This window comes from Mustelus asterias, chromosome 5 (assembly GCF_964213995.1).
Source record: "Mustelus asterias chromosome 5, sMusAst1.hap1.1, whole genome shotgun sequence".
Classification (NCBI taxonomy): domain Eukaryota; kingdom Metazoa; phylum Chordata; class Chondrichthyes; order Carcharhiniformes; family Triakidae; genus Mustelus; species Mustelus asterias.
The window spans coordinates 459,219-484,776 of NC_135805.1; the positions used below are offsets into that span (position 1 = coordinate 459,219).

Here is a 25,558-nt window from a genome sequence, read left to right on the forward strand (position 1 = left end):
GTGTTGGATTGGGGGAAGGCTACCTTTAGTGGGATTAGGCAGAAATTGGCAGCTCTTGATTGGGAGAGGCTGTTTGAGGGTAAATCCACATCTGGCATGTGGGGATCTTTTAAGGAACAGTTGTTAGGGCTGCAGGACAGGCATGTGCCTGTAAAAAAGAAGGATAGGAAGGGTAGGATTCGAGAACCGTGGATAACCAGGGAAATTGAGGGACTGGTCAAAAAGAAAAGAGAGGCGTATGTTAGGTCCAGGCAGCTAAAAACGGAGGGAGCTCTGGAGGAGTACAAAGAAAGTAGGAAAGAACTCAAACGAGGAATTAGAAGGGCAAAAAGGGGTCACGAAATGTCCTTGGCAGACAGGGTTAAGGAGAATCCCAAGGCAGTTTATTCATACGTTAGGAACAAAAGGGATGTCAGGGAAAAAATCGGACCTCTCAGGGACAAAAGTGGGGAATTATGCTCGGAGCCCAAAGAAGTAGGGGAGATCCTAAATGAATACTTTGCGTCGGTATTCACAAAGGAGAGGGATGTGTTGACTGGGAGTGTCTCAGAGGGGAGTGTTGAACCGTTGGAGAAAATCTCCATTACAAAGGAGGAAGTGTTAGGTTTGTTAGAGAATATAGATGAAATCGCTGGGCCTCTGACGCAAATCTTTGTCTCGTCAGTGGACACAGGTGAGGTCCAAATCAGGTTTTTGAAGAAGTGACTAGAATGGTTGACGAGTGTCTGCCAAGGACATTTCGTGACCCCTTTTTGCCCTTCTAATTCCTCGTTTGAGTTCTTTCCTACTTTCTTTGTATTCCTCCAGAGCTCCCTCCGTTTTTAGCTGCCTGGACCTAACGTACGCCTCTCTTTTCTGCATGACCAATTGCTCAATTTCCCTGGTTATCCACGGTTCTCGAATCCTACCCTTCCTATCCTTCTTTTTTACAGTCACATGCCTATCCTGCAGCCCTAACAACTGTTCCTTAAAAGACTCCCACATGCCAGATGTGGATTTACCCTCAAACAGCCTCTCCCAATCAACAGCTGCCAATTTCTGCCTAATCCCACTAAAGTTAGCCTTCCCCCAATCCAACACCTTACCCTTGGGACACCACTCATCCTTTTCCATCACTATCCTAAAGCTAACAGAATTGTGGTCACTATTTGCCAAATAGAACCATAGAACCATAGAAAATTACAGCTCAGAAAACAGGCCTTTTGGCCCTTCTTGTCTGTGCCGAACCATTTTTTGTCTAGTCCCACTGACCTGCACTTGGACCATAGACCTACACACCCTTCTCATCCATGAACCTGTCCAAGTTTTTCTTAAATGTTAAAAGTGAACCCGCATTTACCACTTTATCCGGCAGCTCATTCCACACTCCCACCACTCTCTGCGTGAAGAAGCCCCCCCTAATATTCCCTTTAAACCGTTCTCCTTTCACCCTTAACCCATGCCCTCTGGTTTTTTCTCCCCTAGCCTCAGCGGAAAAAGCCTGCTTGCATTCACTCTATCTATACCCATCAAAATCTTATACACCTCTATCAAATCTCCCCTCAATCTTCTACGCTCCAGGGAATAAAGTCCCAACCTATTCAATCTCTCTCTGTAACTCAGCTTCTCAAGTCCCGGCAACATCCTTGTGAACCTTCTCTGCACTCTTTCAACCTTATTTACATCCTTCCTGTAACTAGGTGACCAAAACTGTACACAATACTCCAAATTCGGCCTCACCAATTCTTTATATAACCTTGGTAAGAAGTCTCACAACACCAGGTTAAAGTCCAACAGGTTTATTTGGTAGCAAATACCATAAGCTTTCGGAGCACAGCTCCTTCGTCAGATGGAGTGGATATCTGTTCTCCAACAGTGCACAGACACAGAAATCAAGTTACAGAATACTAATTAGAATGCAAATCTCTACAGCCAGCCAGGTCTTAAAGGTACAGATAATGTGGGTGGAGGGAACATTCAACACAGGTTAAAGAGATGTGTATTTACGTGTTTAGGGTGGAAGCTGGAGAAGTGGAGCATCATGAGGTTTTCCGTGGGCTTGCACCGAACATCACCCAAGCACAACGCCATCCACGCTCTCAAGACCAACCGCAACATTGTCATCAAACCAGCAGACAAAGGAGGGGCCATCGTCATACTGAACAGAACGGATTACTGCAAAGAAGTGTACCGACAACTCAACAACGAGGAACACTACAGACAGTTACCTGCAGATCCGACCAAAGAACACACCCGTCAACTCAACACTCTGATCGAAACCTTTAATCCGGACCTTCAGAGCACCCTCCGTGCTCTCATCACACGTACTCCACGCGTTGGAGATCTCTACTGCCTCCCGAAGATACACAAGGCAAACACACCCGGCCGTCCCATCGTTTCAGGAAATGGAACCCTGTGCGAGAACCTCTCCGGCTATGTTGAGGGCATCTTGAAACCCATTGTACAAAGAACCCCCAGCTTTTGTCGCGACACTACGGACTTCCTACAGAAACTCAACACGCATGGAGCAGTTGAACCAGGAGCACTCCTCGTCACAATGGATGTCTCGGCACTCTACACCAGCATCCCCCACGATGATGGCATTGCTGCAACGGCCTCAGTACTCAATGCCGTCAACTGCCAGTTTCCAGATGCAATTTTACAACTCATCCGCTTCATCCTGGACCACAATGTCTTCACCTTCAACAACCAGTTCTTCACCCAGACACACGGAACAGCCATGGGGACAAAATTCGCACCTCAATATGCCAACATCTTCATGCACAGGTTCGAACAAGACTTCTTCACCGCACAGGACCTTCAACCGATGCTATACACTAGATACATCGATGACATTTTCTTCCTTTGGAGTCATGGTGAGCAATCACTGAAACAACTATATGATGACATCAACAAGTTTCATCCCACCATCAGACTCACCATGGACTACTCTCCGGAATTGGTTGCATTCTTGGACACACGCATCTCCATTAAGGACGGTCACCTCAGCACCTCACTGTACCGCAAGCCCACGGATAACCTCATGATGCTCCACTTCTCCAGCTTCCACCCTAAACACGTAAAAGAAGCCATCCCCTATGGACAAGCCCTCCGAATACACAGGATCTGCTCGGATGAGGAGGATCGCAACAGACACCTCCAGACGCTGAAAGATGCCCTCATAAGAACAGGATATGGCGCTCGACTCATCGATCAACAGTTCCGACGTGCCACAGCGGAAAACCGCACCGACCTCCTCAGAAGACAAACACGGGACACGGTGGACAGAGTACCCTTCGTCGTCCAGTACTTCCCCGGAGCGGAGAAGCTACGGCATCTCCTCCGGAGCCTTCAACATGTCATTGATGAAGACGAACATCTTGCCAAGGCCATCCCCACACCCCCACTTCTTGCCTTCAAACAACCACGCAACCTCAAACAGACCATTGTCCGCAGCAAACTACCCAGCCTTCAGGAGAACAGTGACCACGACACCACACAACCCTGCCACAGCAACCTCTGCAAGACGTGCCGGATCATCGACACGGATGCCATCATCTCACGTGAGAACACCATCTACCAGGTACACGATACCTACTCTTGCAACTCGGCCAATGTTGTCTACCTGATACGCTGCAGGAAAGGATGTCCCGAGGCATGGTACATTGGGGAAACCATGCAGACGCTACGACAACGGGTGAATGAACACCGCTCGACAATCACCAGGCAAAACTGTTCTCTTCCTGTGGGGGAGCACTTCAGCAGTCACGGGCATTCAGCCTTGGATCTTGAGGTAAGCGTTCTCCAAGGCGGCCTTCACGACACACGACAATGCAGAGTCGCTGAGCAGAAACTGATAGCCAAGTTCCGCACACATGAGGACGGTCTAAACCGGGATGTTGGATTTATGTCACATTATCAGTAATCCTCACAGCTTGCCTCCTGGGCTTGTAGAATCTCACAAGCTGTTCTGTCTGGAGACAATACACATCTCTTTAACCTGTGCTGAATGCTCCCTCCACCCACATTATCTGTACCTTTAAGACCTGGCTGGCTGGAGAGATTTGCATTCTAATTAGTATTCTGCAACTTGATTTCTGTGTCTGTGCACTGTTGGAGAACAGATATCCACTCCATCTGACGAAGGAGCTGTGCTCCGAAAGCTTATGGTATTTGCTACCAAATAAACCTGTTGGACTTTAACCTGGTGTTGTGAGACTTCTTACTGTGCTTACCCCAGTCCAACGCCAGCATCTCCACATCATTATATAACCTTACCATAACACTCCAACTTTTATACTCGATACTCCGATTTATAAAGGCCAATGTACCAAAGGCACTCTTTACAACCCTATCCACCTGTGACGTCACTTTTAGGGAATTCTGTACCTGTATTCCCAGATCCCTCTGTTCAACTGCACTCTTCAGAGTCCTACCATTTACCCTGTATGTTCTACTTTGGTTTGTCCTTCCAATGTGCAATATCTCACACTTGTTTGCGTTAAATTCCATTTGCCATTTTTCAGCCCATTTTTCCAGTTGGTCCAAATCCCTCTGCAAGCTTTGAAAACCTTCCTCACTATCCACTACACCTCCAATCTTTGTATCATCAGCAAACTTGCTGATCCAATTTACCACATTATCACCCAGATCATTGATATAGATGACAAACAACAATGGACCCAACACCGATCCCTGCGGCACACCACAAGTCACAGGCCTCCACTCAGAGAAGCAATCCTCCACAACCACTCTCTGGCTTCTTCCATTGAGCCAGTGTCTAATCCAATTTACTACCTCCCCATGTATACCTGGCGACTGAACCTTCCAAACTAACCTCCCATGAGGGACCTTGTCAAAGGCCTTGCTGAAATCCAGGTAGACAACATCCACCGCCTTCCCTTCATCCACTTTCCTGGTAACCTCCTCGAAAAACTCTAATAGATTGGTCAAACATGACCTACCACGCACAAAGCCATGTTGACTCTCCCTAATAAGTCCCTGTCTATCCAAATATTGGTAGATCCTATCCCTTATCCCACCTTCCAATAACTTGCCCACCACCGACGTCAAACTTACTGGCCTATAATTTCCCGCATTTCTTTTGGAACCTTTTTCAAACAACGGAACAACATGATCCACCCTCCAATCATCCGGCACCTCCCCCGTGAATACTGACATTTTAAATGTGTCTGCCAGGGCCCCTGCAAGTTCAACACTAGCTTCCCTCAAGGTCCGTGGGAATACCCTGTCTGGTCCTGGAGATTTATCCACTCTGATTTGCCTCAAGACAGCGAGCACCTCCTCCCCTTCAATCTGTAAAGGTTCCATGACCTCCCTACCAGTTTGCCCTATTTCCGTAGACTCCATGCCCGTTTCCTCAGTAAATACGGATGCAAAAAAAACCATTTAGTGTCTCCCCCATCTCTTTTGGTTCCATACACAGTCTACCACTCTGGTCTTCAAGAGGACCAATTTTATCCCTCACTATCCTTTTGCTCCTAACATACCTAAAGAAGCTCTTCGGATTTTCCTTCACTCTGTCTGCCAAAGCAACCTCATGTCTTCTTTTAGCCCTCCTGATTTCCCTCTTAAGTAGCTTCTTGCACTTTTTATACTCCTCGAGCATCTGATGTGTTCCTTGCTGCCTGTACATTTCATACAACTCTCTCTTCCTCTTAATCAGCGTTACAATCTCCCTCGAGAACCAAGGTTCCTTATTCCTATTTACTTTGCCTTTAATCCTGACAGGAACATACAAACTCTGCACTCTCAAAATTTCTCCTTTGAAGGCCTCCCACTTTCCATTTACATCCTTACCAGAGAACAGCCTGTGCCAATCCTCACTTCCCAGATCCCTTCTCATTTCATCAAATTTGGCCTGAGGGATAGGATAGGCTGAGGGAGCTCGGTGTTTTCTCCTTGGAGAGACGTAGGATGAGAGGAGACCAAATAGAGATATATAAGATGTTGAGAGGCATAGTTCGGGTGGACTCTCAGAGGCTTTTTCCCAGGGTGGAAATGGCTGCTACGAGAGGACACAGGTTTAAGGTGCTGGGGGGTAGGTACAGGGGAAATGTAAGGGGGAAGTTTTTCACACAGAGGTTGGTGGGCGAGTGGAATCGGCTGCCGTCCGTGGTGGTGGAGGCAAACTCAATAGGGTCTTTTAAGAGACTCCTGGATGAGTACATAGACTTATAACTATAGGCTTCGTGGTGGGAGATATAGGAAGGATATCAGAGGTAGGTTCATTACTCAGAGAGTGGTTGGGGTGTGGAATGGACTGCCTGCAGTGATAGTGGAGTCAGACCCTTTAGGAACATTTAAGCGGTTATTGGATAGGCACATGGAGCACACCAGGATGATAGGGAGTGGGGTAGCTTGATCTTGGCTTCAGATAAAGCTCGGCACAATATCGTGGGCCGAAGGGCCTGTTCTGTGCTGTACTGTTCTATGTTCTATGTTCTATAACGTTGACAAATGCAAGGTTATTCACTTTGGAGGAAATAATAGCAAATTGGATTATTATCTAAATGGAAAAAAATTGCAACATGGTGCTGTGCAAAGGGACCTGGAGGTCCTTGTGCATGAGACGCAAAAACCCAGTCTGCAGGTGCAACAGGTGATCAAGAAGGCAAATGGGATGTTGGCCCATGTCACAAGGGGGATAGAATATAAAAGCACAGATATCTTGCTGCATCTGTACAGGGCATTGGTGAGGCCGCAGCTGGAATACCTGCAGTATTGGCCCCCTTATATATTGGCCTTGGAGAGAGTGCAGACAAGGTTCACCAGGTTGATACCAGAGATGAGGGGTGTTGATTATGAGGAAAGACTGAGCAGATTGGGTTTGTACTCGTTGGAATTTAGAAGGCTGAGGGGGGATCTTATCGAGACCTACAAGATAATGAAGGGGCTGGATAGGGTAGAAGTGGAGAGATTCTTTCCACTTAGAAAGGAAGCTAGAACTAGAGGGCACAGCCTCAAAATAAAGGGGGGGTCAGTTTAGGACAGAGTTGAGGAGGAACTTCTTCTCTCAGAGGGTGGTGAATCTCTGGAATTCTCTGCCCACTGAAGTGGTGGAGGCTACCTCGTTGAATATGTTTAAATCACGGATAGATGGATTCAAAGAACAAAGAACAAAGAACAGTACAGCACAGGAAACAGGCCCTTCGGCCCTCCAAGCCTGTGCCGCTCCTTGGTCCAACTAGACCAATCGTTTGTATCCCTCCATTCCCAGGCTGCTCATGTGACTATCCAGGTAAGTCTTAAACGATGTCAGCGTGCCTGCTTCCACCACCCTACTTGGCAGCGCATTCCAGGCCCCCACCACCCTCTGTGTAAAAAACGTCCCTCTGATATCATCATAGAATCCCTACAGTGCGGAAGGAGGCCATTCGGCCCATCGCGTCTGCACCGACCACAATCCCACCCAGGCCCTACCCTCACATATTTACCCGCTAATCCCACTAACCTACGTATCTCAGGACTCTAAGGGGCAATTTTTAACCTGGCCAATCAACCTAACCCGCACATCTTTGGACTGTGGGAGGAAACCGGAGCACCCGGAGGAAACCCACGCAGACACGAGGAGAATGTGCAAACTCCACACAGACAGTGACCCGAGCCGGGAACCGAACCCGGGAATCGAACCCGGGACATATCTGAGTTATACTTCGCCCCTCTCACCTTGAGCCCATGACCCCTCGTGATCGTCACCTCCGACCTGGGAAAAAGCTTCCCACTGTTCACCCTATCTATACCCTTCGTAATCTTGTACACCTCTATTAGATCTCCCCTCATTCTCCGTCTTTCCAGGGAGAACAACCCCAGTTTACCCAATCTCTCCTCATAGCTAAGACCCTCCATACCAGGCAACATCCTGGTAAACCTTCTCTGCACTCTAACGCCTCCACGTCCTTCTGGTAGTGCGGCGACCAGAACTGGACGCAGTACTCCAAATGTGGCCGAACCAGCGTTCTATACAGCTGCATCATCAGACTCCAGCTTTTATACTCTATACCCCGTCCTATAAAGGCAAGCATACCATATGCCTTCTTCACCACCTTCTCCACCTGTGTTGCCACCTTCAAGGATTTGTGGACTTGCACACCTAGGTCCCTCTGTGTTTCTATACTCCTGATGACTCTGCCATTTATTGTATAACTCCTCCCTACATTATTTCTTCCAAAATGCATCACTTCGCATTTATCCGGATTAAACTCAATCTGCCACCTGTCCGCCCAATTTTCCAGCCTATCTATATCCTGCTGTATTGCCCGACAATGCTCTTCGCTATCCGCAAGTCCAGGCATCTTCGTGTCATCCGCAAACTTGCTGATTACACCAGTTACACCTTCTTCCAAATCATTTATATATATCACAAATAGTAGAGGTCCCAGTACAGAGCCCTGCGGAACACCACTGATCACAGACCTCCAGCCGGAAAAAGACCCTTCGACCACTACCCTCTGTCTCCTATGGCCAAGCCAGTTCTCCACCCATCTAGCCACTGATTGGTAAGGGAATTAGGGGTTATAGGGATCAGGCGGGTAAGTGGAACTGATCCACTTCAGATCAGCCATGATCTTATTGAATGGCCGGCAGGCTCGAGGGGCGAGATGGCCTACTCCTGCTCCTGTTTCTTATGTTCTTAATAGGATGGAGGGTTACAGGTAGGCCTAAAAGGTAGGGATATGTTTGGCACAACTTGTGGGGCCGAAGGGCCTGTTTTGTGCTGTAGTTTTTCTATGTTTCTAATCCACCCGATCTATACCTCTCAACATCTTGTACACCTCTATCAGGTCACCTCTCATCCTCCGTCTCTCCAAGGAGAAAAGACCGAGCTCCCTCAGCCTATCCTGATAAGACATGCCAACCAATCCAGGCAACATCCTTGTAAATCGCCTCTGCACCCTTTCAATCATTTCCACATCCCTCCTGTAATGAGGCGACCAGAACTGAGCACAGTACTCCAAGTGGGGTCTGACGAGGGTCTTATATAGCTGCATCATTATCTCCCGACTCCTAAACTCAATCCCTCGATTGATGAATCAGTTGGGACACTAACCAAGAGACAGTCGGGACGCTCACCCAGACACAGTGGTGACCATAACCCTAACGTAGAGATATTCAGCACCCTTTCTGCTTCCAGAAACATTTGTAACACTTGTCCCTCCCTATATTACTGAGAGTGTTATGATCCAAGGAATCCTCAGGCATGTCAGCTTTGAAAGAGCAAAGAGAGATCCTCACCTGCAGGTGACCTTTGTCCGATCAGCCACCATCCTCCACTGCTGCTGATTGTTGGAGACCTCGATGTAGAAACTGTAGCTTCGATCATCGCAATCCCAGAGGAGTAGCCTAAGCAGAAGCACAGACTGTAAATGGTGCAGGCAAATTATGATGACATTATGGACAATGAGACACAGCAGGATGAGCCAGTTAGGTCCGTAAGAAACAGGAGGAAGCCGTTCAGCCCCTCGAGCCTGCTCCACTATTCAATGGATCATGGCAGATCTGACAACGTTTAGAACAAGGAACAAAGAAAATTACAGCACAGGAACAGACCCTTCGGCCCTCCAAGCCTGCACCGACCATGATGCCCGACTGAACTAAAACCCCCGACCCTTCTGGGAACCATATCCCTCCATTCCCATCCTATCCATGTATTTGTTAAGAGGTCCAAGAACAAAGAACAAAGAACAGTACAGCACAGGAAACAGGCCCTTCGGCCCTCCAAGCCTGTGCCGCTCCTTGGTCCAACTAGACCAATCGTTTGTATCCCTCCATTCCCAGGCTGCTCATGTGACTATCCAGGTAAGTCTTAAACGATGTCAGCGTGCCTGCCTCCACCACCCTACTTGGCAGCGCATTCCAGGCCCCCACCACCCTCTGTGTAAAAAACATCCCTCTAATATCTGAGTTATACTTCGCCCCGCTCACCTTGAGCCCGTGACCCCTCGTGAACGTCACTTCTGATCTGGGAAAAAGCTTCCCACTGTTCACCCTATCTATACCCTTCGTAATCTTGTACACCTCTATTAGATCTCCCCTCATTCTCCGCCTTTCCAGGGAGAACAACCCCAGTTTACCCAATCTCTCCTCATAGCTAAGACCCTCCATACCAGGCAACATCCTGGTAAACCTTCTCTGCACTCTCTCTAACGCCTCCACGTCCTTCTGGTAGTGCGGCGACCAGAACTGGACGCAGTACTCCAAATGTGGCCTAACCAGCGTTCTATACAGCTGCATCATCAGACTCCAGCTTTTATACTCTATACCCCGTCCTATAAAGGCAAGAATACCATATGCCTTCTTCACCACCTTCTCCACCTGTGTTGCCACCTTCAAGGATTTGTGGACTTGCACACCTAGGTCCCTCTGTGTTTCTATACTCCTGATGACTCTGCCATTTATTGTATAACTCCTCCCTACATTATTTCTTCCAAAATGCATCACTTCGCATTTATCCGGATTAAACTCCATCTGTCACCTCTCCGCCCAATTTTCCAGCCTATCTATATCCTGCTGTATTGCCCGACAATGCTCTTCGCTATCCGCAAGTCCAGCCATCTTCGTGTCATCCGCAAACTTGCTGATTACACCAGTTACACCTTCTTCCAAATCATTTATATATATCACAAATAGCAGAGGTCCCAGTACAGAGCCCTGTGGAACACCACTGGTCACAGACCTCCAGCCGGAAAAAGACCCTTCGACCACTACCCTCTGTCTCCTATGGCCAAGCCAGTTCTCCACCCATCTAGCCACTTCTCCTTGTATCCCATGAGCCTTAACCTTCTTAACCAACCTGCCATGTGGGACTTTGTCAAATGCCTTACTGAAATCCATATCGACGACATCCATGTCCCTTCCTTCATCAACCGTTTTTGTCACTTCTTCAAAAAACTCCACCAAATTTGTAAGGCACGACCTTCCTCTTACAAAACCATGCTGTCTGTCACTAATGAGATTGTTCCGTTCTAAATGCACATACATCCTGTCTCTAAGAATCCTCTCCAACAACTTTCCTACCACGGACGTCAAGCTCACCGGCCTATAATTTCCTGCGTTATCCCTGCTACCCTTCTTAAACAACGGGACCACATTCGCTATCCTCCAATCCTCAGGGACCTCACCCATGTCCAAAGAAGCGACAAAGATTTCCGTCAGAGGCCCAGCAATTTCATCTCTCGCCTCCCTGAGCAGTCGAGGATAGATGCCATCAGGCCCTGGGGCTTTGTCAGTTTTAATGTTCCCTAAAAAACCTAACACTTCCTCTCTTGTAATGGAGATTTTCTCTAACGGGTCAACACCTCCCTCCGAGACACTCCCGGTTAACACGCACCTCTCCTTCGTGAATACCGATGCAAAGTATTCATTTTGGATCTCCCCTATTCCCTTGGGTTCTAAGCATAATTCCCCTCCTTTGTCCCTGAGAGATCCGATTTTCTCCCTGACAACTCCCTTAAAAGTCACCACCGTATCCGCTTCCACTACCTCCCCCGGCAACGAGTTCCAGGCACCCACCACCTTCTGTGTAAAAAATCTGCCTCGTACATCTCCTTTAAATCTCCGGTAGACAGGAAGGTGGGTTGAAGTGTGTCTACTTCAATGCAAGGAGCATCCGGAACAAGGTAGATGAACTTGGGGCGTGGATTGGTACTTGGGACTACGATGTTGTGGCCATTACGGAGACGTGGGTAGAACAAGGATGGTTGTTGGACGTTCCGGGGTATAGATGTTTCAGTAAGTGTAGGGAAGCTGGTAAAAGAGGGGGAGGAGTAGCATAGTTGATCAAGGATAGTTTAACGGCTGCAGAAAGGCACTTCGAGGGGGATTTGCACACTGAGGTAATATGGGCTGAGGTTAGAAATAGGAAAGGAGCGGTCAGGTTGTTAGGAGTTTACTATAGGCCCCCAAATAGTAATAGAGATGTGGAGGAAGAAATTGCTAAGCAGATTATGGATATGTGTGGGGGTCACAGGGTAGTTGTCACGGGGGACTTTAACTTTCCAAATATTGATTGGAACCTTTGTAGGTCAAATAGTTCGGATGGGGCAGTTTTTGTGCAGTGTGTGCAGGAGGGTTTCCTGACACAATATGTGGATAGGCCGACAATATGTTTCCTGACACAATATGTGGATAGGGGCGGCACGGTAGCACAGTGGTTAGCACTGCTGCTTCACAGCTCCAGGGTCCCGGGTTCGATTCCCGGCTCGGGTCACTGTCTGTGTGGAGTTTGCACATTCTCCTCGTGTCTGCGTGGGTTTCCTCCGGGTGCTCCGGTTTCCTCCCAGAGTCCAAAGATGTGCGGGTTAGGTTGATTGGCCAGGTTAAAAAAAAAAATTGCCCCTTAGAGTCCTGGGATGTGTAGGTTAGTGGGATTAGCGGGTAAAATATGTGGGGGTAGGGCCTGGGTGGGATTGTGTTCGGTGCAGACTCGATGGGCCCAATGGCCTCCTTCTGCACTGTAGGGTTTCTATGATTTCTATGACAAGAAGTGAGGCCACATTGGATTTGGTACTGGAAATGAACCGGGCCAAGTGTTAGATTTGGTTGTGGGAGAGCACTTTGGAGATAGTGACCACAATTCGGTGTCTTTTGTTATTGCAATGGAGAGGGATAGGGCCGTACGGCAGGGCATAGTTCACAATTGGGGGAGAGGTAATTATGATGCAATTAGGCAAGAATTAGGGGGCATAAGTTGGGAACAGAAACTGTCAGGGAAAGGCACTAATGAAAAGTGGAACTTGTTCAGGGAACAAACACTGGGTGTCCTTGATAGGTATGTCCCTGTCAGGCAGGGAGGAAATGGCCGTGTGAGGGAACCATGGTTCACGAAAGAGGTGGAATGTCTTGTGAAAAGGAAGAGGGAAGCTTATTTAGGGATGAGGAAACAAGGTTCAGATGGCTCGATTGAGGGTTACAAGTTAGCAAGGAACGAGCTGAAAAAGGAGCTAGGAGAGCTAGGAGGGGACATGAGAAGTCCTTGGCGGGTCGGATCAAGGAAAACCCCAAGGCTTTTTACTCTTATGTGAGGAATAAAAGAATGACAAGGGTGAGGTTAGGGCCGGTCAAGGACAGTAGTGGGAACTTGTGTATGGAGTCAGTAGAGATAGGCGAGGTGATGAATGAATACTTTTCTTCAGTGTTCACCAAGGAGAGGGGCCATGTTTTTGAGGAAGAGAAGGTGTTTGATAAGGTGCCCCATAAAAGGCTGCTGAAGAAGATTAGGGCACACGGAGTTGGGGGTAGTGTGTTAAAGTGGATTGGGGACTGGCTATCCGACAGGAAGCAAAGAGTCGGAATAAATGGGTGTTTTTCCGGTTGGAGGAAGGTAACTAGTGGCGTGCCGCAGGGATCGGTACTCGGGCCGCAACTGTTTACCATTTATATAGATGATCTGGAGGAGGGGACGGAGTGTAGGGTAACGAAGTTTGCAGACGACACAAAGATAAGTGGAAAAGTGAATCGTGTGGAGGACGGAGAAGATCTGCAGAGAGATTTGGGCAGGCTGAGTGAGTGGGCGAGGATATGGCAAATGGAGTATAACGTTGAGAAATGCGAGGTTATACACTTTGGAGGAAATAATAACAAATGGGATTACTATCTCAATGGAAACAAATTAAAACATGCTACCGTGCAAAGGGACCTGGGGGTCCTTGTGCATGAGACGCAAAAGCCCAGTCTGCAGGTACAACAGGTGATCAAGAAGGCAAATGGGATGTTGGCCTATATTGCGAGGGGGATAGAATATAAAAGCAGGGATGTCTTGATGCACCTGTACAGGGCATTGGTGAGGCCGCAGCTGGAATACTGTGTGCAGTATTGGTCCCCTTATATGAGGAAGGATATATTGGCATTGGAGGGAGTGCAGAGAAGGTTCACCAGGTTGATACCGGAGATGAGGGGTTTGGATTATGAGGAGAGGCTGAGGAGATTGGGTTTGTACTCGTTGGAGTTTAGAAGGATGAGGGGGGATCTTATGGAGACTTATAAGATAATGCGGGGGCTGGATAGGGTGGAGGCGGAGAGATTCTTTCCACTTAGTAAGGAAGTTAAAACTAGAGGACACAGCCTCAAAATAAAGGGGGGTCGGTTTAAGACAGAGTTGAGGAGGAACTTCTTCTCCCAGAGGGTGGTGAATCTCTGGAATTCTCTGCCCACTGAGGTGGTGGAGGCTACCTCGCTGAATATGTTTAAAGCGCGGATGGATGGATTCCTGATCGGTAAGGGAATTAAGGGTTATGGGGATCAGGCGGGTAAGTGGTACTGATCCACGTCAGATCAGCCATGATCTTATTGAATGGCGGGGCAGGCTCGAGGGGCTGGATGGCCTACTCCTGCTCCTATTTCTTATGTTCTTAAGTGTTACAGTCTAACAGGCTGGAGGAAATAGATGTTCAGAGGGAGGATGTCCTGGCAGTTTTGAATAAACTGAAGGTCGATAAGTCCCCTGGGCCTGATGAAATATATCCTAGGATTCTTTGGGAGGGAAGGGATGAGATTGCAGAGCCTTTGGCTTTGATCTTTGGGTCCTCACGGTCCACGGGGATGGTGCCAGAGGACTGGAGAGTGGCAGATGTTGTTCCTCTGTTTAAGAAAGGGAATAGAAATGACCCTGGTAATTATAGACCGGTTAGTCTTACTTCGGTGGTTGGTAAATTGATGGAAAAGGTCTGTAGGGATGGGATTTACGACCATTTAGAAAGATGCGGATTAATCCGGGATAGTCAGCACGGATTCGTGAAGGGCAAGTCGAGCCTCACAAATTTGATAGAATTTTTTGAGGAGGTAACTAAGTGTGTTGATGAAGGTAGGGCAGTTGATGTCATATACATGGATTTTAGTAAGGCGTTTGATAAGGTCCCCCATGGTCGGCTTATGATGAAAGTGAGGAGGTGTGGGATAGAGGGAAAGTTGGCCGATTGGATAGGTAACTGGCTGTCTGATCGAAGACAGAGGGTGGTGGTGGATGGAAAATTTTCGGATTGGAGGCAGGTTGCTAGCGGAGTGCCACAGGGATCAGTGCTTGGTCCTCTGCTCTTTGTGATTTTTTTTAACGACTTAGAGGAGGGGACTGAAGGGTGGATCAGTAAATTTGCTGATGAGACCAAGATTGGTGGAGTAGTGGATGAGGTGGAGGGCTGTTGTAGGCTGCAAAGAGACATAGATAGGATGCAAAGCTGGGCTGAAAAATGGCAAATGGAGTTTAACCCTGATAAGAACGACTAAGAAAGCGATTAAGAAAGGAAAGATAGATTATGAAACTAAACTAGCTCAAAATATAAAAAATGATAGTAAAGGTTTTTACAAGTGTATAAAAAGGAATAGAGTGGCTAGAGTGAATGTTGGACCCTTGGAAGATGAGAGGGGGGATTTAATAGTGGAAAACGAGGAAATGGCTGAGACTTTAAATAAGTTCTTTGTGTCGGTCTTCACGGTGGAAGACACATATAGTTTGCCGAATATTAGAGATCGAGAGTTGGTGGGAGGGGAGGTCCTTAATACAATTACTGTTACTAAGGAGGTGGTGCTTGGTAGACTAATAGGACTGAAGGTAGACAAGTCCCTGGGCCCGGATGGAATGCATCCCAGGGTACTGAAAGAAATGGCTGAGGTAATAGCAGATGCGTAAGTAGTAATTTATCAAAATTCGCTGGACTCTGGGGTAGTGCCGGCTGACTGGAAAACAGCTACTGTTACGCCACTGTTTAAAAAAGGAAGTAGACAAAAGGCGGGTAACTACAGGCCGGTTAGCTTAACGTCCGTAGTTGGGAAGATGCCAGAGTCCATTATTAAAGAGGAAATAACAGAGCACTTGAATAAGAATGGTTCGATCAAGCAGACGCAGCATGGATTCATGAAGGGAAAGTTGTGTTTGACGAATCTACTGGACTTTTATGAAGATGTCACGAGTGCGGTTGACAGAGGGGAACCGGTGGATGTGGTGTTTTTAGATTTCCAGAAGGCGTTCGATAAGGTGCTTCACAAAAGGTTGCTGCAGAAGATTGGGGTACACGGAGTTAGGGGTAAGGTGTTGGCGTGGATTGGGGATTGGCTATCTAACAGGAAGCAGAGAGTTGGGATAAATGGGTGCTTTTCTGGTTGGCAGTTGGTGACCAGTGGCGTGCCGCAGGGATCGGTGCTGGGGCCTCAATTGTTTACCATTTACATAGATGATCTGGAGGAGGGGACTGAATGTCGGGGATTCAAGTTTGCTGATGACACGAAGGTGAGTGGGAAAGCGAATTGCGTGGAGGACGCGGAAAGTCTGCAGAGAGAGATTTGAATAGGCTGAGCAAGTGGGCGAGGATCTGGCAGATGGAATATAACGTTAGCAAATGTGAGGTTATCCACTTTGGAAGAAATAATAGTAAATTGGAATATTATTTAAATGGAGAAAAATTACATCGTGCGACTGTGCAGAGGGACCTGGGGGTCCTTGTGCACGAATCGCAAAAACTCAGTCTGCAGGTGCAGCAGGTGATCAAGAAGGCGAATGGAATGTTGGCCTTTATCGCGAGGGGGATAGAATATAAAAGCAGGGAGGTCTTGCTGCAACTGTACAAGGCACTGGTGAGGCCGCAACTGGAGTACTGTGTGCAGTTTTGGTCCCCTTATTTGCGAAAGGATATATTGGTCTTGGAGGGAGTGCAGAGAAGGTTCACCAGGTTGATACCGGAGATGAGGGGTGTAGCTTATGAGGAGATATTAAACAGATTGGGTCTGTACTCGTTGGAGTTTAAAAGGATGAGGGGTGATCTTATAGAGACATATACGATAATGAAGGGGCTGGATAGGGTAGAGGTGGAGAGCTTCTTTCCACTGAGAAGGGAAACCAGAACTAGAGGGCACAGCCGCAAAATAAGGGGGGGCCAGTTCAGAACAGAGTTGAGGGGGAACTTCTTCTCTCAGAGGGTAGTGAATATCTGGAATTCTCTGCCCATTGAAGTGGTGGAGGCTTCCTCGTTGAATATGTTTAAATCACGGGTAGATAGTTTTCTGATTGATAAGGGAATTAGGGGATAAGGGGAGCAGGCGGGTAAGTGGAACTGATTCGCTTCAGATCAGCCATGATCTTGTTGAATGGCGGGGCTGGCTCGAAGGGCCAGATGGCCTACTCCTGCTCCTATTTCTTATGTTCTTAAATGTGAGGTGATTCATTTTGGTAGGACTAATTTAAATGTGGATTACAGGGCCAAAGGTAGGGTTCTGAAGACTGTGGAGGAACAGAGAGATCTTGGGGCCATATCCACAGATCTCTAAAGGTTGCCACTCAAGTGGATAGAGCTGTGAAGAAGGCCTATAGTGTGTTAGCTTTTATTAACAGGGGGTTGGAGTTTAAGAGCCGTGGGGTTATGCTGCAACTGTACAGGACTTTGGTGAGACCACATTTGGAATATTGTGTGCAGTTCTGGTCACCTCACTATAAGAAGGATGTGGAAGCGCTGGAAAGAGTGCAGAGGAGATTTACCAGGATGCTACCTGGTTTGGAGGGTCGGTCTTACGAGGAAAGGTTGAGGGAGCTCGGGCTGTTCTCTCTGGAGCGGAGGAGGCTGAGGGGAGACTTAATAGAGGTTTATAAAATGATGAAGGGGATAGATAGAGTGAACGTTCAAAGACTATTTCCTCGGGTGGATGGAGCTATTACAAGGGGGCATAACTATAGGGTTCGTGGTGGGAGATAGAGGAAGGATATCAGAGGTAGGCTCTTTACGCAGAGAGTGGTTGGGGTGTGGAATGGACTGCCTGCAGTGATAGTGGAGTCAGACACTTTAGGAACATTTCAGCATTTATTGGATAGGCACATGGAGCACACCAGGATGATAGGGAGTGGGATAGCTTGATCTTGGTTTCAGATAAAGCTCGGCACAACATCGTGAGCCGAAGGGCCTGTTCTGTGCTGTCCTGTTCTATGTTCTATGTTTAAACTTTGCCCCTCGCACCTTAAACCGATGCTCCCTAGTAATTGACTCTTCCACCCTGGGAAAAAGCTTCTGATTATCCACTCTGTCCATGCCTCTCATAATCTTGTAGACTTCTTGTCGCCCCTCAACTGCCATCGTTCAGTGAGAACAAACCAAGTTTCTCCAACCTCTCCTCACTTTTCATGGTCACTTTCCTGCCTTTTCCCCATAACCCTGGATTTATTTTCTGAACAAAAATCTATCTCAGCCTCAAAAATACATAAAGACTCTGCTCCCACAGCTCTCTGCGGCAAAGAGTTCCAAAGACTCTCAACCCTCTGAAAGAAGAAAGTCCTCCTCATCTCTGTCTTGAATTGGTGTCCCGTTATTCTGCGACTTTGCCATAGAACAGTGCAGCACAGAACAGGCCCTTCGGCCCACGATGTTGTGCCGAGCTTTATCTGAAACCAAGATCAAGCTATCCCACTCCCTATCATCCTGGTGTGCTCCATGTGCCTATCCAATAACCGCTTAAATGTTCCTAAAGTGTCTGACTCCACTATCACTGCAGGCAGTCCATTCCACACCCCAATCACTCTCTGAGTAAAGAACCTACATCGGACATCCTTCCTATATCTCCCACCATGAACCCTATAGTTATGCCCCCTTGTAATAGCTCCATCCACCCGAGGAAATAGTCTTTGAACGTTCACTCTATCTATCCCCTTCCTCATTTTATAAACCTCGATTAAGTCTCCTCTCAACCTCCTCCGCCCAGAGAGAACAGTCCTAGCTCCCTCAACCTTTCCTCATAAGACCTATCCTCCAAACCAGGCAGCATCCTGGTAAATCTCCTCTGCACTCTTTCCAGCGCTTCCACATCCTTCTTATAGTGAGGCGACCAGAACTGCACACAATATTCCAAATGTGGTCTCACCAAGGTCCTGTACAGTTGCAGCATCACCCCACGGCTCTTAAACTCCAACCCCGTGTTAATGAAAGCTAACACACTATAGGCCTTCTTCACAGCTCTATCCACTTGAGTGGCATCCTTTAGAGATCTGTGGATATGGACCCCAAGATAGAAACATAGAAAACTACAGCACAAAACAGGCCCTTCGGCCCCACAAGTTGTGCCGAACATATCCCTACATTTTCGGCCTACCTATAACCCTCAATCCTATTAAGTCCCATGTACTCATCCAGATCTCTCTGTTCCTCCACAGTCTTCAGAACCCTACCGTTGACCCTGTAATCCACATTTAAATTTGTCCTACCAAAATGAATCACCTCACATTTACCATCTGCCATTTTCCAGCCCAGCTTCATATCCATTGTTGGTCAGGGAAAATGTTACAGCGGTACTCAGGCAGGATAGATTAGGGAGCTTGTCGACAGAGGCCCTATGGGTGGAGCTGAGAAACAAGAAAGGTATGACCACATTAATGGGGTTGTATTATAGACCACCCAATAGTCAGCGAGAATTGGAGGAGCAAATCAGTGGAGAGATAGCTGACAACTGCAAGAAACACAAAGTTGTGATAGTTGGGGATTTTAATTTTCCACATATAGATTGGGACTCACATACTGTTAAAGGTTTAGGTGGGGTAGAGTTTGTAAAATGTGTTCAGGAGAATTTTCTCCATCAGTATATAGAGGTGCCAACTAGAGAGGATGCGATATTGGATCTCCTATTGGGAAATGAGTTAGGGCAGGTGATGGATGTGAGTGTGAGGGAACACTTTGGATCTAGTGATCATAATGCCATTAGTTTCAACCTGATCGTGGCTAAGGATAGATCCGGTCCTCGGGTTGAAGTTCTGAACTGGAAAAAGGCCAAATTTGATGAAATGGGAAGGGATCTGGGAAGTGTGGATTGGCACAGGCTGTTCTCTGGTAAGGATGTAAATGGAAAGTGGGAGGCCTTCAAAGGAGAAATTTTGAGAGTGCAGAGTTTGTATGTTCCTGTCAGGATTAAAGGCAAAGTAAATAGGAATAAGGAACCTTGGTTCTCGAGGGAGATTGTAACACTGATTAAGAGGAAGAGAGAGTTGTATGAAATGTACAGGCAGCAAGGAACACATCAGATGCTCGAGGAGTATAAAAAGTGCAAGAAGCTACTTAAGAGGGAAATCAGGAGGGCTAAAAGAAGACATGAGGTTGCTTTGGCAGACAGAGTGAAGGAAAATCCAAAGAGCTTCTATAGGTATGTTAGGAGCAAAAGGATAGTGAGGGATAAAATTGGTCCTCTTGAAGACCAGAGTGGTAGACTGTGTATGGAACCAAAAGAGATGGGGGAGATACGAAATGGTTATTTTGCATCCGTATTTACTGAGGAAACGGGCATGGAGTCTACGGAAATAGGGCAAACTGGTAGGGAGGCCATGGAACCTTTACAGATTAAAGGGGAGGAGGTGCTCGCTGTCTTGAGGCAAATCAGAGTGGATAAATCCCCAGGACCGGACAGGGTATTCCCACGGACCTTGAGGGAAGCTAGTGTTGAACTTGCAGGGGCCCTGGCAGACACATTTAAAATGTCAGTATTCACAGGGGAGGTGCCGGATGATTGGAGGGTGGCTCATGTTGTTCCGTTGTTTAAAAAAGGTTCCAATAGAAATGCGGGAAATTATCGGCCAGTAAGTTTGACGTCAGTGGTGAGCAAGTTATTGGAAGGTGTGATAAGGGATAGGATCTACCAATATTTGGATAGACAGGGACTTATTAGGGAGAGTCAACATGGCTTTGTGCGTGGTAGGTCATGTTTGACCAATCTATTAGAGTTTTTCGAGGAGGTTACCAGGAAGTGGATGAAGGGAAGGCGGTGGATGTTGTCTACCTGGATTTCAGCAAGGCCTTTGACAAGGTCCCTCATGGGAGGTTAGTTAGGAAGGTTCAGTCGCTAGGTATACATGGTGAGGTAGTAAATTGGATTAGACACTGGCTCATTGGAAGAAGCCAGAGTGGTTGTGGAGGATTGCTTCTCTGAGTGGAGGCCTGTGACTAGTGGTGTGCCGCAGGGATCGGTGTTGGGTCCATTGTTGTTTGTCATCTATATCAATGATCTGGATGATAATGTGGTAAATTGGATCAGCACGTTTGCTGATGATACAAAGATTGGAGGTGTAGTGGACAGTGAGGAAGGTTTTCAAAGCTTGCAGAGGGATTTGGACCAACTAGAAAAATGGGCTGAAAAATGGCAAATGGAATTTAAGATGTGGAGATGCCGGCGAAATGGAATTTAATGCAGACAAGTGTGAGATATTGCACATTGGAAGGACAAACCAAAGTAGAACGTACAGGGTAAATGGTAGGACTCTGAAGAGTGCAGTTGAACAGAGGGATCTGGGAATACAGGTACAGAATTCCCTAAAAGTGACGTGGATCGGGTCGTAAAGAGTGCCTTTGGTACATTGGCCTTTATAAATCGGACTATCGAGTATAAAAGTTGGAGTATTATGGTAAGGTTATATAAGGCATTGGTGAGGCCGAATTTGGAGTATTGTGTACAGTTTTGGTCACCTCGTTACAGGAAGGATGTAAATAAGGTTGAAAGAGTGCAGAGAAGGTTCACAAGGATGTTGCCGGGACTTGAGAAGCTGAGTTACAGAGAGAGATTGAATAGGTTGGGACTTTATTCCCTGGAGCGTAGAAGATTGAGGGGAGATTTGATAGAGGTGTATAAGATTTTCATGGGTATAGATAGAGTGAATGCAAGCAGGCTTTTTCCGCTGAGGCTGGGGGAGAAAAAAACCAGAGGGCATGGGTTCAGGGTGAAAGGAGAAAAGTTTAAAGGGAATATTAGGGGGGGCTTCTTCACGCAGAGAGCGGTGGGAGTGTGGAATGAGCTGCCGGATAAAGTGGTAAATGCGGGGTCACTTTTAACATTTAAGAAAAACTTGGACAGGTTCATGGATGAGAGAGGTGTGGAGGGATATGGTCCAAATGCAGGTCAGTGGGACTAGGTAAAAAATGGTTTGGCACAGACAAGAAGGGCCAAAAGGCCTGTTTCTAAGCTGTAATTTTCTATGGTTCTATCTATGTCTCTTTGCAGTCTACAACAGCCCTCCACCTCATCCACTACTCCACCAATCTTAGTGTCATCAGCAAATTTACTGATCCACCCTTCAACCCCCTCCTCTAAGTCATTAATAAAAATCACAAATAGCAGAGGACAAAGCACTGATCCCTGTGGCACTCCGCCAGCAACCTGCCTCCAGTCCGAAAATTTTCCATCCACCACCACCCTCTGTCTTCAATCAGATAAGAAGTCTCACAACACCAGGTTAAAGTCCAACAGGTTTATTTGGTAGCAAATACCATAAGCCCAGTCCAACGCCGGCATCTCCACTTCAATCAGATAGCCAGTTACCTATCCAATCAGCCAACTTTCCCTCTACCAAGGAGTTGGCTAAGGTAGACTGGGAGCAAAAACTTTATGGTGGGACAATTGAGGAACAGTGGAGAACTTTCAAGCGATCTTTCACAGTGCTCAGCAGAACAAAGAACAATACAGCACAGGCTACAGGCCCTTTTGCCCTCCAAGCCCGTGCCGCTCCCTGGTCCAAACTAGACCATTCTTTTGTATCCCTCCATTCCCACTAGTATATACCAGTGACAAGGAAGGACTGTACATAGAACATAGAACATAGAACATTACAGCGCAGAACAGGCCCTTCGGCCCACGATGTTGCACCGACCAGTTAAAAAAAAAACAGTGACCCTCCAACCTAAACCAATTTCTTTTCGTCCATGAACCTATCTACGGATCTCTTAAACGCCCCCAAACTAGGCGCATTTACAACTGATGCTGGCAGGGCATTCCAATCCCTCACCACCCTCTGGGTAAAGAACCTACCCCTGACATCGGTTCTATAACTACCCCCCCTCAATTTAAAGCCATGCCCCCTCGTGCTGGATTTCTCCATCAGAGGAAAAAGGCTATCACTATCCACCCTATCTAAACCTCTAATCATCTTATATGTTTCAATAAGATCCCCTCTTAGCCGCCGCCTTTCCAGCGAAAACAATCCCAAATCCCTCAGCCTCTCCTCATAGGATCTCCCCTCCATACCAGGCAACATCCTGGTAAACCTCCTCTGCACCCTCTCCAAAGCCTCCACATCCTTCCTGTAATGTGGGGACCAGAACTGCACACAGTACTCCAAGTGCGGCCGCACCAGAGTTGTGTACAGTTGCAACATAACGCTACGACTCCTAAATTCAATCCCCCTACCAATAAACGCCAAGACACCATATGCCTTCTTAACAACCTTATCTACTTGATTCCCAACTTTCAGGGATCTATGCACACATACACCTAGATCCCTCTGCTCCTCCACACTATTCAAAGTCCTCCCGTTAGCCCTATACTCAACACATCTGTTATTCCTACCAAAGTGAATTACCTCACACTTCTCCGCATTAAACTCCATCCGCCACCTCTCGGCCCAACTTTGCAACTAGGAAAAGAGATAATCAGCCATGGATATCTAAGGAAATAAAGGAGGGTATCAAATTGAAAAAAAATGCATACAGAGTGGCAAAGATTAGTGGGAACCTCGAGGATTGGGAAATCTTTAAAGGTCAACAGAAAGCCACGAAAAAAGCTATAAAGAAAAGAAAGATGGATTATGAGAGTAAACTAGCTCAGAATATAAAAACAGAGAGCAAAAGTTTCCACAAATACATAAAACGAAAAAGAGTGGCTAAAGTAAACATTGGTCCTTCAGAGGGTGAGAACAAAGAACAAAGAACAGTACAGCACAGGAAACAGGCCCTTCGGCCCTCCAAGCCTGTGCCGCTCCTTGGTCCAACTAGACCAATCGTTTGTATCCCTCCATTCCCAGGCTGCTCATGTGACTATCCAGGTAAGTCTTAAACGATGTCAGCGTGCCTGCCTCCACCACCCTACTTGGCAGCGCATTCCAGGCCCCCACCACCCTCTGTGTAAAAAACATCCCTCTAATATCTGAGTTATACCTCGCCCCTCTCACCTTGAGCCCGTGACCCCTCGTGATCGTCACTTCCGATCTGGGAAAAAGCTTCTCACCATTCACCCTGTCTATCCCCGTCATAATCTTGGACACCTCTATTAGATCTCCCCTCATTCTCCATCTTTCCAGGGAGAACAACCCCAGTTTACCCAATCTCTCCTCATAGCTAAGACCCTCCATACCAGGCAACATCCTGGTAAACCTTCTCTGCACTCTCTCTAACGCCTCCACGTCCTTCTGGTAGTGCGGCGACCAGAACTGGACGCAGTACTCCAAATGTGGCCTAACCAGTGTTCTATACAGCTGCATCATCAGACTCCAGCTTTTATACTCTATACCCCGTCCTATAAAGGCAATTTAATACAGGTAACGTATTAGCATGGATAGAGGATTGGTTAACTAACAGAAAGCAAAGAGTGGGGGTAAATGGGTGTTTTACTGATGACTCGTGGTGTGCCTCAGGGATCAGTGTTGGGACTGCAATTGCTAACAATTTACATAGATGATTTGGAGTTGGGGACCAAGTGTCAAAATTCGTAGATAACACTAAGGTGAGTGGCTGAGCAAAGTGTGCAAAGGACGCTGAAAGTTTGCAAAGGGATATAGATAGTCTATGTGAGTGGGCGAGGGTCTGGCAGATGGAGTACAATGTTGGTAAATGTGAGGTCATCCATTTTGGTCGGAATAACAGCAAAATGGACTATTATTTAAATGGTAAAAAATTGCAGCATGCTGCTGTGCAGAGGGACCTGGGTGTCCTTGTGCAAGAATCACAAGGAGTTGGTTTGCAGGTGCAGCAGGTAATTAAGAAGGTAAATTGGAGTTTGTCCTTCATTGCTGGAGGGTTGGAGTTTAAAAACAACCCGGTTATGTTGCAGCTGTATAAGGTGCTGGTGAGGCCACAGCTGGAGTACCATGTATAGTTTTGGTCTCCTTAGAACAAAGAACAAAAGAACAAAGAACAGTACAGCACAGGAAACAGGCCCTTCGGCCCTCCAAGCCTGTGCCGCTCCTTGGTCCAACTAGACCAATCGTTTGTATCCCTCCATTCCCAGGCTGCTCATGTGACTATCCAGGTAAGTCTTAAACGATGTCAGCGTGCCTGCCTCCACCACCCTACTTGGCAGCGCATTCCAGGCCCCCACCACACTCTGTGTAAAAAATGTCCCTCTAATATCTGAGTTATACCTCGCCCCTCTCAGCTTGAGCCCGTGACCCCTCGTGATCGTCACCTCCGACCTGGGAAAAAGCTTCCCACTGTTCACCCTATCTATACCCTTCATAATCTTGTATACCTCTATTAGATCTCCCCTCATTCTCCGTCTTTCCAAGGAGAACAACCCCAGTCTACCCAATCTCTCCTCATAGCTAAGACCCTCCATACCAGGCAACATCCTGGTAAACCTTCTCTGCACTCTCTCCAATGCCTCCACGTCCTTCTGGTAGCGCGGCGACCAGAACTGGACGCAGTACTCCAAATGTGGCCACCAGCGTTCTATACAGCTGCATCATCAGACTCCAGCTTTTATACTCTATACCCCGTTCTATAAAGGCAAGCATACCATATGCCTTCTTCACCACCTTCTCCACCTGTGTTGCCACCTTCAAGGATTTGTGGACTTGCACACCTAGGTCCCTCTGTGTTTCTATACTCCTGATGACTCTGCCATT

At 47.3% G+C, this 25,558-nt stretch overlaps 1 protein-coding gene across 1 annotated transcript in view; it reads right to left on the reverse strand.

The window, feature by feature from the left end:
- Positions 1 to 25,558, reverse strand: part of btbd9 (BTB (POZ) domain containing 9) — a 260,082-nt gene that overhangs the window by 63,957 nt on the left and 170,567 nt on the right. The window contains exon 5 of the mRNA XM_078212112.1: positions 9,235 to 9,342. Coding sequence (XP_078068238.1) covers positions 9,235 to 9,342 — 108 coding nt within the window. The remainder of the gene's footprint in view (positions 1 to 9,234; positions 9,343 to 25,558) is intronic.